Source organism: Staurois parvus, unplaced genomic scaffold (genome assembly GCF_062004578.1).
Source record: "Staurois parvus isolate SC_StPar_1 unplaced genomic scaffold, SC_StPar_1.0 ptg000334l, whole genome shotgun sequence".
In the NCBI taxonomy this organism is placed as follows: domain Eukaryota; kingdom Metazoa; phylum Chordata; class Amphibia; order Anura; family Ranidae; genus Staurois; species Staurois parvus.
Window position 1 is genome coordinate 3,654,107 of NW_028318130.1, and position 19,537 is coordinate 3,673,643.

At 40.5% G+C, this 19,537-nt stretch overlaps 1 protein-coding gene across 1 annotated transcript in view; it reads left to right on the forward strand.

The window, feature by feature from the left end:
- GALNTL6 (polypeptide N-acetylgalactosaminyltransferase like 6) overlaps positions 1-19,537 on the forward strand; it is a 1,522,699-nt gene that overhangs the window by 1,444,659 nt on the left and 58,503 nt on the right. Inside the window, exon 10 of the mRNA XM_089684035.1 lies at positions 13,980-14,096. Within this exon, the coding sequence (XP_089540161.1) occupies positions 13,980-14,096 (117 nt within the window). The remainder of the gene's footprint in view (positions 1-13,979; positions 14,097-19,537) is intronic.

Consider the following 19,537-nt stretch of genomic DNA (forward strand, 5'->3'; position numbering starts at 1 on the left):
AAAAAAAAATATAGGGGGGGTGGTTGGGGGAAGGACGGAGGTACAGGAAAGAAATAGAAATGGAAGAGAGAAAGAAAAAGGGTTAAAGAAATCAGAAAACAGTAGAGGTGAGAAGCATTAGGCATTCACACTCAAAAACAGACAGATGTGATGACATTTGATCCCAATACTTCTCTAGTGAAATAAACTCCGGGGACCGAGTAGTCCAGCTACGCTGTCCTATAATAGTAGTCGTACGCGTTGAGAAGGCACTTGGTGTATTTGTGTATGGGTGTATAGTAGAGATCGGAATTGTGTCGGACACAGAGGCGGTCTCCGTGAGGTGCCTCAGGACAGTCCCAGTAAAGACATCAAGGGCCCACTCGGTAACGGGTAAATGAAAATCATGTGTAAGGTAAAGTCCAATAAAAGAAAGCCATGACACAAGGAGATAGGTGGATGTCAGCTAATTGTTAAGGAGAGAGGTTCACATGGTAGCATGGGGATAAACATAGGAGATAATGAACATAAAGGTGTGTTAGTTATAATACGGTGAACAGTTGTGTGTAGGAATCAAGATGGTCACTCATGAGTATAAGGGGAATATGGTCTGAGGGCCATTGCTAATGTGTTTAGTCATGTGTAATACTGTCTTGGGAAGGTGTTAAGGTGCGGCTATGTCACAGGATGTGGTGTAGTTATACAGTTATAATATTATAGTATCCCAAGGTAAGCAGTAAATAATAGTAGTGATTTTTCCAATCTGTGATTGGTCATACGTCCTGTAGTACGGTCGACTGAAAAAACATTAGTTGTACATGAAACCATAGAAATAGCAAATATATAACGCTATAACAATCAGAAACGTAGGCCAAGGGCCAACCCTCAGGCTAAACTGTGGCTCTATAGTAATATAGAATTACTTGTGAGCCACTGAAGTATATATTATATATTGTTTGTGTAAAATAGGTCACAGGCTCCCTTGCTCGCCCTCATAAATGTGTGCCAGCAATGAATACAAATTTTATAAATATAGGGTGCCGCGCTCTAACACAAACCTATGCCTGAATGGTATATTAGAACCCAAACATGATTTTATGTGCCTATTGATTATAAGTCTGCATGATCTCAAAAACATAAACGTGCAAAAATATCAGTGTTAATCCATACTTAAGTGACAGAAAAAGAATAATTGTTAATGGTTTTAGAAAATAAAAAAAAAAAGTGAAAAATCAAATTATTAAAAGATAATAATAAATAATTAAAAAATGAATTAAAAATAATAATATATAAAGGTGAAAGTCCAAACAAATGTGGCAAAAAAATGTCCTATCAATTAAAATAGTGATATAATAAATATATAAATAAAAATAAAAAGTCCAATAAATTCCTGTGTAAAGACAAACTTTGTACAGAGTTCAGCAGGTTGGTAACTTCAGTATACTCTCCTTCAAAACAGCCTATGGTTATATAGGTGGAGTTGTGTAGAGAGGAAGCTGCCGTGTAAGCCTGTATGGTAATAAGGATCTCTCTCTCCTCAGAGCATTCCTCAATCCAGCTCTCTATTGTTCCTCATGTGGGCCATAGAAAATAGAAAAGTATATAGTGTCTTATCAAAGATAAAAGAATGACTTTATTGTGCGCCCCTTATGCACTCACATTGTAAAAAACAAAACACGCCTTTATAATACGACCGCTGCATGCGGTGGAGACCAGCCTCGTAGGTGTGCTTACACACTGTCAGTACTCGCCGTATTAGATGTAGATCCCCCAGACGAAGCTACGAATCCCTGTGGTGCAACGCGTTGGGAAGGGGCAGTGACGTCACCACGTATCCGACTACCTAATACGGCGAGTACTGACAGTGTGTGTAAGCACTACTACAAGGCTGGTCTCCACCGCATGCAGCGGTCTTATTATAAAAGCGTGTTTTGTTTTTTACAATGTGAGTGCATAATGGACGCACAAGGAAGTATCAGGCGGCCGAGAGCATGGTCCAAGGTGGTCCAAAAATAATCCAAATATTAAAAACTAACACAACTTTTTTTTTAAAGTGCACTGATAGTGTGCATAACGTTTTAGTGAAATCCTATACAATATACACGAAGCCACATCATGGTATTTAAGACTTTTGTGGATAAACATAATGGGCGAGGTATGTGTTTAGGCAAGGCATAGATCTGCACCAGTAGTATCACAGAACTGTAATGTCACATGAACTCACAGATATAAGGCTCATTCCAGAATAACTCGTGGACCGTAAAACGTATCTGGCTGGCAATTCAGGAAGGCCTCAGTATACCAAAATGAGATAAGCAGAAGATCACAATCGCATGACCTGCCCTATCTAGGGAAACCAACTGCAAAGTATGTTAAGATTCAGTGACCCAGACATATGACAAGGGAAATAAGCAGTCTGTATCACTGGATCTCAAAACCGCAACACGTTCCGGCCTCGGCCGAGGCCACCAGCATGGTGCGGTAGGCCATCATTGACCAATCCTACAAACTTCAAAGTCAGTAAGAGTATGGACTACGGCTCTGTGGACACTGCTACCATGCAGCCTGCAGAGAACAAGAGTTAACATAATCTCGGTGTTCACAATCCAAATCGGTGTACACATATATATTGAGCAGATATTGTACATGAGAGTGAGAACAGTCTAGTGTAATACACATACCATGGCGCCTTGTCTCAATTTGGTTAGGGTGTCCTTCGAAGGTGAAATAGAACCAGGATTTGGAGAGGAAGCACTTGAAATATTAGCTCAGTTGCAAGAATAGCCATTACCCCCCTATTGTACAGCACTGAGCAAACCCTTTGGCGCTATATAAACTCGATGTAATAATAATAATAATAATTAAATGGATAAGCGGTAATGCACGGATGTGGGGAGAAGGGGGAACAGAAAAGTGTCAATCATGACGTGCCTTACGGTGTGCTGGACAGGCTGGAAGGTTGTCCCCAATGTTGAGCCTTCGGCTTGCAGGAAAGGATGAGGTGCGGTGGGATAGTCTGCGTTGCCTTGTTCCTCCATGATGTCCAGCAGAGTGGGCCTCAATTGGTTCTTCTTCTTCCTGGGATGGGAGGTGGGACTCGCCTGACCAATTGGGTATTTCCACTCTTGGAATGTCAAGGGCCTTGCAAAATGGTGCTACATCCTCCGGGAATCTCAGGAGAGCTGATCTCCCCATGTGTGTTGTTGAGAGGCCAAATGGGAATCTCCAGCGGTAAGCAATACCCCTTGAAAGTAGTAGATCCAGTAAAGGGCGTAAGTCCTTTCTATGTTGCAAGGTAAGATGGGATAGGTCTTGAAACAATTTTAATGTCTGCTCCATTATATAGCACACGATTGCGATCCCTTGCTCTATGCAATATATCTTCCTTGAGACGGAAATCGACTAAGCAACAAATTATGTCACTCGAAGGGTCAGTCTCTCTACCTCTAGGACGCAGCGCCCTATTGAGGCGTTCAAACTCAATAGGAGACTCTTGCAGTCTTTCCAGCAGATCATTGAAAATGGTTAAGAGCATTTGAGTGAGTTGACCGGATTCAATTGCTTCAGGGACACCGCGTACCCTTAAATTATGACGTTGACTCCTGTTGTCCAGGTCTTCGATGTGACGATCAAGCTCTCTCATATGCATAGTATGTGTATCTACCAGAGTGCATATATCATGAATGGCAAGGTCTTGTGTGATAACTTTATCCTCCACCGCTTCAAGCCTTTGAGCTACCGCCTGCATGTCAATATGTAAATCTGCTATTGCAGCAGAGAGGGTCTCTTTAATATCTGATGCAACCGCTTTCAAATCCTCTATAGTGAGAGGTGGGGTGTCAAAATGACAGGCTGTGGGTGTTGTGGCTGGGTTCCTGCTTTGTGAGTGAGGCGTTTTGTGAAGCGACTGTGTGGGAGAAGCAGGAGCTGAGGCCTCAGTGTGTTCTGGTGTCTGATACCGGAATAACTCCGGAATACTGCGATTTGTAGGATCGTTGGCCCGACGGGGGGATCTGGAACATGGGATAGCGGGTCTCCTATCCACTTTCCCCATAGCAATGGTGTCTCTCCTTGATAGTATCGATTCTTCCACCTCCTTGTGTCAGTGCTCCTGTAACTAGGCCACCATGTTCTCTGGGCTCAAGCCTGGCCCCTCAGTGCTTATAAACTTGTGTGCTAATCTTTGGAAAGATCAAATGCCACAATGAAGGCCTCAGCTTGTGTGTGGAGGTCAGTGAGCACTGATGCTGGTGTCTCCACAAACTGTGCAGAGTATTGACTCCAGGGTCCCTCAGGGGGAATGCAAGGGGCCCCTCTGTATTCCCCAGGTGCAGGGCTGCAGGGGTTGGAGAGCTTGTGGGCCCAATGGTTGCTCAGTAAGACCTACTGGTGTGGGGGTGCCTCGAGGCCTTTATTGCAGGCCATATCTCCGGGTCAGAGTGGGGGGGTCCGATAGGCCGGGGGGTGGATTGCCCGCTGTTCTGGGAAGGGGGGCTCTGATCCACAGGAGCCCCCTCCCACCTCAAACCGCACTCACCCGGCTCCCGTGCGGTGATGATTTCGTCCGCCCCTGCGGTGTCAGCAGGCCGCACTAGGCCACGATGGTTCGCTGCCGCGGAGGGGGGCAATAGTCACCCGGCTCACCTCCACTGTGCACCCGCTAGCGCCACGGTGCCTCCGCCTGATGCTACGGGTCCGCTGCTGCCTGGATGGCAGCGGATTGTCTGGGTCTTCATCGGAGTTCAGGGTCACAGGACTTGTCTGGTTGCCATCTTGGACACACCCCAGTTTTAGCCCTTTTTAGACAGTTTTTGCTATTTAGCACTGCTCTACTTTAACTGGCCATTCCGCGTTCATGCAATGCTGTACCCAAATTTAATTTATATAATTTTTTCAACATATAGAGCTTTCTTTTGGTGACATTTGATTTAAATTTTTTATTATAAAAAATCATATTTTTTACTTTCTGCTATAAAACATATAATAAAAAATAAAAAAAATCAAGTTTCTTCATAAATTTAAGCCAAAATGTATTCTGCTTTGGTAAAAAAAATCCCAATAAGTGTATATTAATTGATTTGTGTGAAATTTATAGCGTCTACAAACTATGGTATACTTTGTATACTGGAAATTTTATTTATTTGTATTTTTTATACTTGTAATTGTGGTGATCAGCGACTTATAGTTGGGACTGTAATATTGCGGCCGGAAATCTGGCACTAATTGATGCTGGTTTGGAGGTACACTAACTGACTGACACTAACATCTCCAGTGACACTAATACAGTGATCTCTGATAATACTATACACTGTTACTGTACTAATGACACTGGCTGGAAAGAAGTTAACATCTCAGGGCGATCAATAACTGTGTACCTAACTGTGTGTTGTTTGTCAACACAGGACAGGCTATGATTGGAAACAACCATCAGCATCAGCAGGTCTCAGCCATAAATTGTCGGCTGAAACTTTCTGACAAAATCTTGCAGTGTCCAAACACAGTGGGAGTTGGCAAGGGAGACACTGCACATGGTACATGAAGCCTGTACGAGCCTCCCACACACAGTAAAACACAGGCAGGTGGGCAGGTGGTTAAATTAATTGCTCATTTTTATGTTTCACTTGAAGCCTTTTAAAAATAGTGGTTCCCCAATAAACTGTATTTTTTTCACCCCCCCCAGCAGTGCCCATTTCCCCATGTCCTTTGGGTGACAAACCCATGTTTGAAAATGAAGAGAATTGATTTTCAAGATGTGTCTCAGATTGAGTTTAATGAGGTTCACAATAAATGTTGAAGATTTCTAGCTGTGCTCACCAAATATGGCCAGGAAATGAACCCAAGCAGATTAGCTCATCAGTAGTTACAATGTGTTAATGAATGAATTCTGCAACCTCTGTGTACAGGCTTCATTTATAATGAGGCTGCTGTCAGCATACCCAAAAAAGAGGACAGGGCCTAATCAGACATCTGATTAGACATCTGTTTGGCAGGTAATTGTAAGACAGGGTGGTTCTATCTCAATTTAGAAAAAATGTATTGTGAGGGCTTACCTAAACAATTCTTTCAGTATGTATACAAGCCTTCAATATACATACATGTTGTTAGATTGAAAGGAGATTGTATTCGACTGTAACATGCATGGGCCTCACTACCATGATTCTGTTAAACCTCATGATTCTGTTAAACCTATAAATTTCCCTGTAATCTAACTGAATCTGACAGCGCAAGCAAGCACCCAGCTGCAGCACAGCAAGGGGTGGAAACGCTGTCTTTAAAATCTTAGCTTCTTTTCACATTCTATCACCGATGGCTCATTCTATCGCACACAAAAATCATGAAGTTAAATTAATTTTCATTGTATTCCTTGTGCATTCACCAGCCTACTTTAATTATTGGGGAATGAAAGCCTGAAACATTTGTCTCATGGCTTTAATATGTATTGATTTATTTCTGTCTTGGTCTTTTTATTACATATCATTGAAAAAAGAACATTGTACAGCGGCTGAGATTTTTCATTTACCGTTTACCATTATTCACAGGAATTAAATCACATACAAAAAATATTTCCCCTGGTTTCCTAACAGCTACATGTGTGAATACCATGTTTATGAATGCTGGCTGTACTCACAAAGAACATAGTGTGCTTTCGGTTCCCTGCATCTTTGTGATCTATACAGAAAATATATACTTACCTTCTTCACTGTTTGTCTGTTATTTGCTACAATACAATCAATTTTCTATATTTACTATGTACTTATACAATAGCAAACTTGTTACTAGCTATATCCACAGTACCTCTGCAAAGACATAAACACACTCCCCATTGTTGGGGCTGCAATATCGTCATGAAGGAGGGAGGAACATACTTAGCACATGGTGGTGGAGGGGGGGGGGTAATTTTCTCATACAAGACACAATCTACAGTTAGGTCCATATATATTTGGACACAAGCACAATTTTAGATTTTTTCAGGTATTTACCAAAACATATTCAAGCTATAGTTATTTAATGGATATGGACTGAAAGTGCACGCTCTCAGGTTTAATTTGAGGTTTTGTACATCCAAATTGGAGGATGGGTTTAGGAATTACAGCTCTTAAGAGTAGCCATCCCCAATTTTTCAAGGGACCAAAGGTAATTGGACAATTGAATCAAAAACTGTTTCATCGCCAGGTGTGGGCTACTCCTTCGTTATTTCTTCATCAATTAAGCAGGTAAAAGGTCTGGAGTTGATTCTAAGTGTGGCAGTTGCATTTGGAATCTATTGCTGGGAACCTACATTCAAAAGCTAAACAAATCTATCAGTGAGATAGCAGCAATATTAGGAGTGGCCAAATCAACAGTTTGGTACAGTCTGGGGAAAGCAGAACGCACTGGTAAGCTCAGCAACATAATAAGGTATGGACATCCACAGAAGACAACAGTGGTGGGTGATCGCAGGATCCTCTCTATGGTAAAGAAAAACCCATTCACAATATCCAGACAAGTGAAGCACACTCTCCAGGAGGTGGGCGTATCATTGTCAAAGTCTACAATCAAGAGAAGACTTCACAAGAGCAAATACAGAGGGTTCACCACAAGGTGCAAACCATTCATAAGCCTGAAGAACAGAAAAGCCAGATTAGACTTTGACAAAAAAATCTAAAAAGTCCAGACCAGTTCTGGAAAAGCATTTGTTGGACGGATGAAACTAAGATTAATCTATACCAGAATAAAGGGAAGAAAAAAGTGTGGAGAAGGCGTGGAACAGCTCATGATCCAAAGCACACATCATCTGTAAAACATAGTGGAGGCAGTGTGATGGCATGGGCATGCATGGCTTCTAGTGGCACTGGGTCATTGGTGTTTATTGATGATGTGACAGAAGACAGAAGCAGCCGGATGAATTCTGCAGTGTTTACAGATATACTGTCAGCCCAGATTCAGCCAAATGCAGCAAAGTTGATTGGACAGCGCTTCACAGTACAGATGGAAAATGATCCAAAACACACTGCAAAAGTAACCCAGGAGCTTTTGAAGGAAAAGAAGTGGAATATTCTGCAATGGCTGAGTCAATCACCTGATCTCAACCCAATTGAGCATGCATTTCACTTGCTGAAAGCAATACTAAAGGAAGAAATACCCACAAACAAAGAACAACTGAAGACAGCTGCAGTTAGAGCCTGGCAAAGCATCAGAAAGGAGGAAACCCAGTCTTTGGTAATGTCCATGGGTTCTAGACTTCAGGCAGTCATTGCCAGTAAAGGATTCTCAACAAAATATTAAAAATTAACATTATATTTAGGATTATATTAAATTGTCCAATTACTTTGGGTCCCTTGAAAAAGGGGGGTGGCTAATCTTAAGAGCTGTAATTCCTAAACCCTTCCTTTGTCCAAATATATATGGACCTAACTGTATATTCTCTAATGTGTTGGGTGACGTGCATTATTTTCTAATTGTTCAGACACACAAACTAACCTAGAAAAAGAAAGCACAATTGTGAAGCTTATTTTATTACAAGTAGTGCTGCTAGCTTGTATAAAACAAATTCAGATCTTGACGCAAGAAAAGTACATAATCACTGACTTAAAAATCTAGATATTTTTCTTAGCTTTCTCTTGGAGTAAATAGAATTCGATAATAGCCTGAGGTGTGTACTACTATTTTCATCAAGGTAATAGGCCTTTGTAGACATCTTGAATGTCTCCTCTGGTTTACTCATAGCTATAGGGTGACCAGATTTGATTCAAATACATATCAGGGAGACAATAGTATGCTCAGGCCTCAGCTACAAATAATTATAATTCCTGTTTGGCTGGTTCATGTGTAGTGCACACATCAGATATGGTGCACTAGCTATTCTATGTGTAGAATAGCTAGTGCAGCACAGTGGCTTAATGGTTAGCACTTCCGCCTGTCAGTACTAGGGTCGTTGGTTTGAATCCCAACCACAGCACCACCTGCATGGAGTTGGCATGTTCTCCCTGTGCCTGTGTGGGTTTCCTCCAGGTTCCTCCCACATTCCAAAGACATGCTGGTAGGTTAACTGGCTCCTGTCTAAATTGGCCCTAGTATGTATGTATGAATGTGAGTTAGGGACCTTAGATTGTATGCCCCTTGAGGGTTAGGGGCTGATGTGAGTGTACAATATATATGTAAAGCGCTGCGTAAATAGATGGTGCTATATAAATACCTGAAATAAATAAATGTGTATCCAAAGCTAAACAACCCACAGGTATTTCCTATCATCATATAACTTTCAGTCCTGGCTATACACCCACACAGCCTAAACCCCTTTATGACAGAGGGTAAAGCAAACCTTAACTCCCAGACCCAATTTTGCAACTTTGACATGTGTTTGTAAAACTGTACATATGATTGCAATGGCTTTGTGTATCCAGGAGGACTTATACCTTTTTTTCAGGGCAAATAGGGCTTTCATTTGGTGGTAAATGGTGAATGGTAACATACAGTACATCTCCTGATTTTTTTTTTTTATTATCAAAGGAAAACTGGCCCAAACATAATTTAAAAAAAAATTTAGCTATATTGGTATTACCATGACTGACCACCAATGAAAAACCCAAAATAAATTCTCCTGCTCCTGAGGACTGCAGTGATACCACATATGTGTACAGTATATTATTTGCTGTGTGCAGCCCTAGTAGGGCCCAGAAACAATAGTGCGCATTTTCTTTTTTTTTTTCCTACCTAAAACACACTGACACTATAGCCTGGTACACACAGCCAAATATTGAAGATGATTTTATACACCCGCGTTCTGGACCAATTGTGTTTTAACGAACCCCACTACTAATAAATGACCAGTTGTAGTTCAAATAAGGTACTATACTGTTTAATTGCATATGTAAATGTAGGCGCTGCCTAAACAACAGCAGAAACCAGCATACATTTGGCCCGTGTGTACAGCAGCCTGTCCCGCAGAAGCCAGCCGAACATACAGCTTCTGTAAAACGGGTATGCTGGAAACAAGCATGCAGGGTTGAACAAAAAAAAGATAGTGCCTGTGTGTACCAGGCTTAACTGACACTACTTAAAAAAATGCAATTTTTAATAATCCCTGCCTAAAATATATTGACCCTGACTTTTGTCATTGACCTTTGACCCTTACCTCAACACTGATTCTGACACCGACCTAGATCAATCATTGATCTAGCTATTTTTTAAACAAAAAATTTCTACACACACTTGTTTGTTTACATTTTTCTCCCCTGACAAGGAGAGAAATATACAATGTATCTTTCTCTCCAATCAGTGGAGAAAAAAAACTAGGGGCAGACTGCACAGTGACTGATCACTGTGATAGCCAATCAGAGGCTATCATAGTGAGCAGGTGATCCGGAACTGGAACTCCCTGCTCCCAATCAATACTAGTAATGAGCCTGGTCTCTAAGCTCAGGCTGCTGGACTGGGAGCACAGATGAGTCCTCTCCCAGCACAAACACAAAAACAATTATATGCAGCACCCAGGTCTAAATTCCACCTTCTGGATGCCGCATATATGTGTTTCTGTGTCATGAAGGGGTTACTATGGCCATACATTGGAATTTCAAATTGTAAACTGCGCGACTTTCAGGTCGCAGTAGTGTGAACCGAGCCTAAGACAGGAAGTATGTCTCTGGCTGAATCACCAAGTACAGGTGTGTGTAAAAAATGAGTTTAATGAGTTAAAATATAATAATAAATAAAGATAAAACAGCTAGATCAGGGCTTGATCTAGGTTAGTGTCAAGGTCGGAAGGCTAAAGTCAAAGGTTATGATTGTTTTATGCAGTATTAAAAATATATTTGCGTCAGTGGGCTCAATTCACACAGCGGTATCTACCACTTTAAGAACTAATAAAAATACATGTTAGAGTTTTTTAAACTTTTTTTGCAATTCACTAAAAAACATTGCTAAAATATTGCATGAGCTATATTATGTGATGTGGTATTTTAGTAATGAAAAATAGCAGTATTTTAACACCAGCAGTAGTCGGCGTTCTTAACAACCTGTTATCAGCTGATGAGTCATGTCTCCACCCCCTTATGACATCCTTGACCGGGGAATGCTGGGTCGATGACATCATGAGGGAGCGGGGTCACCCATACTCATTCACCTATTCAGTCTCCCCTCCCCCAATGCATCCCCCATGTTGAGGGCATGAGGCCTGGTATGGTTCAGGAGAAGGGGACCACTCGCTCTTCCCCCACTTTCCTGGCTTGCCAGGCTGCATGATTGGATAAGGGTCTGGTATGGCCACGTCATTTTTTTTTAGATTGTGGCATGCTATTCACTTTAAAATTCATACTAGACCCAAAGGGTCTGGTATGGATTGGGGGGGACTTCCATGTTGTTTTTTAAATTTTTTAAATGCCGACAATCCTTTGGTTTCCATTCTGTACTCAGTGGCGAACCCTGCTGACAGCAGCTAAGTCAAGATTGTTAAGGACACAACGGCTGGCTACTCCTTAACAACCATGATATTTACTGGTTGTTAATGATGCTGGTGGCTGGCTGCTAATTAACAGCAAGCTATCTACTGGTTGTTAAGGACACCAGAGTGCCAGCTAATTGAATATATTCCTTGAATATTGTGTGGCTAGACCACGACTTATTCAACTCATGTATTTATTTATTTATATAGTTTAGTGAATTGACTTTATAGTCAGTTTATGCTGTATTTACCCTGCGTTTTATTACTAGTACGGTAAATACCGCATGAAGTGACAGTGAATTGACATTTTTCTTATCGCATGAGATCATTGGAAAAAATGTGTCACGTTATCTAATTGTCTCATGAGTTATTGTTTAATGAATTGAGCCCAGTGTGTTATTTAGAAGTAAAAAAAAATATGTACAACAAAATATGTGTGCAATGGGCGTGCGTACTGGGCACAAAAATCGCTATGTGTAATGGACATGCGTACTGGGCACATGAATGACTGTGTGTGTAGCAGCCATTTTGTCATGTCACAGGTCTCCTATGCCATCTTGCCATAAGAAGGCATACCCCAGTGACCTCATCCCCCTATCCTTCAGTTTATACAATACACAAACTGTTAACTGATGCCAGGACCTTGTTTTCAATCCATTGATCAGACACACAGACCTCTCCATTGCCTCTCCATTACCCAATCCACAATTTCAGTCTAGAAACCCTATAAAACTTTTCCAAGTTTGAGCAATCTAGAGAGCTAACAGATACACAGTCATAAATAGCTCAGCTGAAGGAAATAGCCAATCCACATTTCTGCTAGAAGGGTTATCAGCCAAGCCTCTCAAACTTCAGCATATTTCACAACTCATGAAATCATTACAGCACAGCCAGAATATAGACATATTTAGTTCCCTCGGTTATTGGGTAGCATTTTGAACCCAAACCTATGCTAAGAGGAACAAGAGTGGATTAGACCCCCACACCCCTCCTATGAGAAATAGATATCCAAGATCTGGCATATCTATATCCATTTTAAAGCTAATGTGATGCTGGACAATAATCTGCATAGTAGAAGATTGTAATCGGTAGGTGTTCAAAAATATGAATAGTTATAAGAAACTTTATTTGGGACTTGGTGATAAATGTGGTGACCTTCCAGCATCCATCCCTTAAAGTGGATGATTGGTCAGATGGTCTCTGTTAACACCCCTTTGATACCACAGAAAAAAGGAAATGGCAGGACTTGTTGTTAAGCTCTCGTTTTAACATCAACCAAGGAGCACTTAACCGGATTCAAGAGAGCCATGGCACCATTTTCACTTGGATAATTGGACTCTGCTAAAACCAAGGACTTTGCAAGTATTCTTCATTTTCAACTCCTTATTAATTCTTTGTTGCTTTATTGCCTCTTTATTTCTTTGTAACACCTTTTTTCTGTAAATATTTATTTGCACAATTTTGACCTTTCCATTATTAAACCTTATTTTGAAAAGTGTTAAAACAGTCCCTAAGGAATAGGAAAATGTATTTATTTAATTATTTATTTATTTAATTTCTATTTTGTTAGCAGGTCATGGTAATGGCAAGAAACATTGTATTTTTTTTTATTTTGAACCACGTTTCCTTTAATAATGAAAAAAATCTGAGATATCCATTATTATATATAGTAAATACAGGCTTTAGGATTTGTTCTATCTTTACATATAAGGAGGGTAAGCTTGATCTTTTCTGGGGGGGTTTTGTTTGTTTGTTTTTTGGTGCTAATTGTAATTGTCTCCCTCTGACAGTAGTGAAGGAGCTAGGGTGGTGGAAGAAAGAAAAGACATGTTGTTCCAGACAAACACTGAGGGATACATTTTGGCTATGTGCAGACATGCCAAAATAAGGGCTGTTTGTGGAAATCAGAGACAGCTGGTCACTGTATAACAATGTGCCTTAATATAATACCAAAATATCCCACAGATTTCATAGTATTTAAAAAAAATCATTTTTCCTTTCAACAATTTACTGGCTGAATTGCCCAAATGTAGAGTTATGAGACATCTAGTGGGGAAGTTCAGAAAATCACATTTTTGCTGATGTCATTGTATCTTTGATGCAAAGTTTGCAAACATTTAAAATAACAATAATAATAAGTGATAGTTTCATGTTGGCTAGGTCAAGGGTCCTTTTTAAGATGGTAAGTGTAACAACAAATATTTTTAATTTCAATGATTCCTAGAGTTTAAGGCTCACATGCTTTTCACTTGATACCAGCATTGCAGTGTTACATTTGGCTATAAGATATGACTATAAGAGTACATCAATGCTACAAATGGGGAGGCTTACATTGGAACCTGCCCACCCTGATTGTACGGTAACTTCACTTTTGTGAAATCTTCCAAGTCCTGCCAGACAGCCCCCCCCCCCCACGGTCCTTCCTCCTCCAGCCACAGTGTGAAGGCCATTGCCTGCTGGGATATGTGATATGTATATCCCAGAAGGCAACAATGCAGTCTTGGGCCCCAAGAATGCACAGATCCATAAGTGGTGCACTTTAAATATTTAATCAAATAAGTTATTTGTTTTTTCTTTATAGATACGAAATGTGGCATCTAACCTCTGCATTGACAGCAAACATGGAGCTACAGGAACAGAACTCAGATTAGACACCTGTGTCAAAGATGGCTCTGAAAGGACATGGTCACATGAACAGGTACGCTCCAAAATGGGCCCTTTTTAATGTGTATATTAGACATTAGTGCAATGCTTCTATTGGACTGTGCCATGCAACATAGGAAGCCAATTTACTATGTTAAAGGCGGGATGACTGTGAACCATTTAGGTTGCACTTTGAGCAACATTTGTAGGTTTAAAAGAGAAGTTTTGGAATCGAAAAATTAAATTATTTATACTCATCCAGATGGCTGCGGCACCTATCCCAGCTGCAATGTCCCCTCGCTACCTCTAAGATGAAGAATTGAGCGATCAAACACCACTGATCACTCAGTTCTTGATCTTCAGCCTGCACAGAGCCAGTGACTGTTAGTCACCGGCTCTCTGCTCTGCCCCCTCAGTATTCACTGGAGCTTCAAGCTGTGGAGGGGGCAGGAGTGGCTAGCTCAGACTCTCAGATGCTTGCTGAGAAGTTGAGCTATCTGCCATGGCATCTAGGTGAATTCTAACAGTAAAGTTGGGATCTTTCCTGAGCCTTGAATGGCTGAGCAAAGTCAGCCATTAGTGAGCTTTAGTCTTGAATGTACTTGTAAGTCAGAGGTGCTCATCCTTTTAAAGACAGCAGGCCACTTCAGTGATTTGTTAACCAGTTGCAGGCCACAATGAAACAAAATGGTTCAGAATTTATATTTTTATTATTTTGAATAGCATAATGATTTTAAACAAAAATCAGGATTTTCTGTGGGACCAGAATGTTTACCCACTATTTAATAACAATCACAAAAATATAATTTTTTATTAGCTAGATCACCATTAATCCCACTCTCGTGCTCAGGTGTGACAAGCCAAAAAAGCGCCGAACCAGCGTTGCAGCCTTCACTATATCAGGGTCTTTGTAGCCATCCCTTGAATTGACTAAACAAGGACTGTGGACAATCAAAACAGAAAACAGACCAGGGCAGCACATGCCCTAGTAGTGCAATAAACTTCTTTAAAAAGCAAATATAAAATGACACATAATGTACTTACATACTCCTGGAATGACACCAAGCTCATCACACAACTGTGAGAATCCACCTTCAGAACCCTTATCTGGATGCCACTAGATGTAATCCACTTGGCTAAAGCCTTCTCTCCGCATCTCTGTGTGTTAGGAAAGAAAGAAAAGAGAGAGGGGAGCCAGCCACAATAACGGCTTGTGTATGACAGCTACTATGATTATGGAGGAGCTGCAATCATTTAATAGAGTGGCATGCCCCCAAAGTAGGCTGTGTGGATTGCCATAGTTTTGAGGTCATGGGCCACATCAGATGGCTCCGAGGGCCAAAGGTTAAGCATGTCTGCTGCAAGTGAACTTTCCTAAAAGTGACCAGAAAAGGATAAAGATTTATTCACTAAAGTAACTGTAAATGCCTCAAATGAAGTGTAGAACATATATGGGAAAATTCAGTTTATTGAATGAATCAATAAAAATGAATTCTGCTGGGTTGCTATTGAATACAGTAGTCTGTTATTCCCTTGTTTGAAGGTGTAAAGGTTGAGCTAACCCTCTATCCTATTAGTGAGTAAATACTTTTATGACCCTTATGATAAAGCAATTTAATTGACCTAATTTATAGGGTTTATTTTATCCTCCATTGATCTGGAAAACCTTAGACTGACTGCTGTGGGTTACAATTTACTACAAATAAAGAGTAGGATTTCCCATCAAGCAGGTTAGGGATTATTATAGGATATGTGCAATGTCTGCTATTGCAGAATCATTTTCCTCAGAATTGAGTTCACAACTGTATTATCAGACAATGAGAGATCAGCACTGAGGTTACTAATGGTTAGATAGGTTGTATCAGCAGACTGTGGGAGACTGGCACTGGGTCAATAGTAGGGTTGAGCATAATTAAAATGTTTATTCTAAGCAAAAATCAGGAGATTTCTTCGAATTTCCCCCATTATGGTGAATATCGTAGTAAGTTGGGAAAATAAAATTATTTTTCTATGTGGTTTTTAAGAGTGCAGTCTGCTTTAATTGACTCCTAAGTTGCTGAAGTTCCTTTTCAACTAACCCGAAACTTTTTTTGTGCCAAAAAAACAGCCCTCAATAGCCTCATAATTTACACAGAAAATATAAAAACAAAAGGGAAAAAAATAGTTTAAAAAAAGGCAAATATGAAAAGTTACAGTCCACAAATAACAATCAAATACACAAAAAAGGAAAATACACATAGACAAAGAACACCATATTTAAAAAGCAGTGAATGTGACATTCAACAAATTTTCAGTAGAGTCAACTCTTCCTAGTGAATGTCCTTTTAAATACACTGAAGGATTCATAATCAGTGAATGTTTGGTGAATGTTACAGCCACTGAAATACAGTATATGCTCCTAAATTAAATCAAATTATCTACACTAAGTACACACACAAAAGAAACTCTAAAGGGACATTTGTATTTTTTGCAAATTAAACCTCAGTAGCTCATTTACCGAAATTTCCCATTTCTACTAATTTTCTCAGTAAATTCTGTGACAAAATTAATTTTGCCAAAATTACTCCACTCTTCCTAAAGTGTACCCAACTCGATCCATCAATCGATGGTACAATGAGCATGTCAGATTTCTAGCATGTGATTATGGCCAGAGGTTATAGCTGCTAGCAATAGTCACTGTGTTGTCCCAGCAGGGACAGCTCCCCATGCGCCCCCTGCTGGGAGAACACAATGGCTCCGCAGTAGAGATTCCCCCATCAATACTGATTGTGTTGATAGGGGAATCAAGCAATTTTCTGGCTGCAGGAAAAAAAATGTAATAGTACCAAGGTTTGGTTTATTTGTGCCACATGCGTACTTAACTTGAAAGACTTAGTATCCTCTGTCCCGCTTTTAGCTCCTAATGAAGTGGATACATTCCAGGAAATGCGTCGGACTTGTGGAATGAAACATCTGAATATGCTAGTTTGTATATATGCAATGTTTAACTACAAATGTATTTAACGTCACTGGGACTCTTGACAAAAAAACAGTAAACTTGTGTTGTGCCTCTAAAGTCCTGCCACGTCAAATAGGTACCAAGTCTTTCAAAGAAAATTGAATAATCTATGGCCTGCCTTTGTCACTACTAGCTAGGCAGGTTGTGTTATTAGACATGAAAAAGGCAGGTTGTATGAGCAGACCATGAGAGACCAGCATTGGGATTACTAACAGATAGTAGTGTTGTGTCCACAGACCACAACTGGAGTCAGTAGAAGTCAGGTAGGTTGTGTCAGGAGACTGTGAGAAACCAGAATTGTGGTCACTTGCAGTTAAATTGTTTGATGATATAAGGTAATATGGCACCACATCCCTAATAGATAGCAATAGGAACACAGTTTGTAGGGGATTTTTGAGGTGTCAGTATGTCATGAACTATACAAACAACATATGTTTTTATAAAACATCACTTTTTTACAATTTAATTAACATTCCTTGCCATACATTCTTTGTATACATACCACAAAAGTATGCTTAACATTCCCATCATCATGCCAATTACCATCTACCCAACAGCATATGTAGAATGTTTATAGCAGCCTATAGAGGCACATATGATCCCCTGAGTGGTCTGCAGGGGACAATACAAGGAGGCAGGGTTGATTCACCGCTAGACCTTCATGGAGCACCACATAAAGAAAGCAGAATATTAAATCCATACCTCTATCACTTGTTCTTTTGTACACATTACATAATTGTCACACTAGGTTTACCTCAAACTGAATCAGTTAGGCAGATTTTACCAGGAGACGAAAAGACACCAACATCGAGGTCTCCTTCTATTAGGAGTGTTGTACCAAAAGACCATGAGACACATCAGCATTGAGGTTACTAGCAGTTAGGCAGGTTTTATCAGGCAACCACAAGACACCAGCATTAGGGTCACTAGCAGTTAGGTTTTATTAGGAGACCATGAGGCACAGCAGCACTTGGGTGATTAGTTATTAGGTAGGTTGTATCAAAAGATCATGAGATACACCAGCATTTGGGTCACTAGCAGTTAGGCAGGTTTTATCAGAAGACTATGAGATACACCATTATTGGGGTTATTATCAGTTGGCAGTGTGTATCATGGGACCAAAAGACACCAACATTGAGGCTACTAGCAGTTAGGCAGATTCTATCAGAAGATCATGAAATACACCAGCATTTTGGTCTTTATCAGTTAAGACACACCAGCATTGAGGTTTTTTTATCAGTTAGACAGTTTGGGGTTTATTTACTAAAGCTGGGGAGTCCAAAATCAGACTCCCTTCTGCATAGAAACCAATCAGCTTCCAGGTTTCATTGCCAAAGCTTCATTGAACAAGCTGAGGTTAGAAGCTGATTGGTTTCTATGCAGAAGGGAGTCTGATTTTGGACTCTCCAGCTTTAGTAAATAAACCCCTTTGTATCATGGGACCATGGAACACTAATGTTGAGGGTATTAGTAGTTAGGCAGATTTTATCAGGAGACCATGAGATACACCAGCATTGGGGTCTTAAGCAGTTAGGCAGGTTTTATCAGGAGACCATGAGCCACACTAGCAGTGGGGTTACTAGCAGCTAGAACTAGGCATGTTTTATCTGGAGACTACAATACACCAACATTGGTGTGTCTAGCAGTTAGTAAAGTATCTACTGACCAGGACAGACCAGCATTAGGGTCAAAAGCAGCTAGGCAGGTTTAATTAGGAAATCATGGGACACACCAGCAATTGGGTGGTTAGCTGTTAGGTAGGTTGTATCAAAAGATCATAAGACACACTAGCATTTGGGTCACTAGCAGTTAGGCAGGTTTTATCAGAGGACCATGAGACACACGATCATTGGGGTTATTATCAGTTAGGCAGTGTGTATCATGGGACCATAAGACACCAACACTGAGGCTACTAAAAGTTAGGCAGGTTTTATCAGGAGACCATGAAATACACCAGCATTGGGGTCTTTATCAGTTAAGACACACCAGCATTGGGTTTTTTTTTTATCAATTAGACAGTTTGTATCATGGGACCATGGAACACCAACGTTGAGGCTATTAGTATTTGGCAGATTTTATCAGGGTACCATGATATACACCAGCATTGGGGTCTTAAGCAGTCAGGCAGGTTTTATCAGGACACCATGAAATACACCACCATGGGGTCTTAAGCAGTTAGCGGGTTTTATCAGGAGACCATGAAATACACAAGCGTTGGGGTCTTAAGCAGAGAGGGCATATTTTATCAGGAGACCATGAGGCACACTAGCATTGGTGATACTAGCAACTAGAACTAGGCATGTTTTATCTGGAGACTACAAGACACCAGAATTGGTGTGTGTAGCAGTTATGCCCAATGCATAAAATTCAAATTACTAACATTGACGTACAAAGCTGTTCATAACACTGCCCCAAACTACATCACTGACCTGATACCCATCTACCACTCAAAACGCACTCTCCGCTCCTCACAAGACCTCCTACTCTCTAGTTTCCTG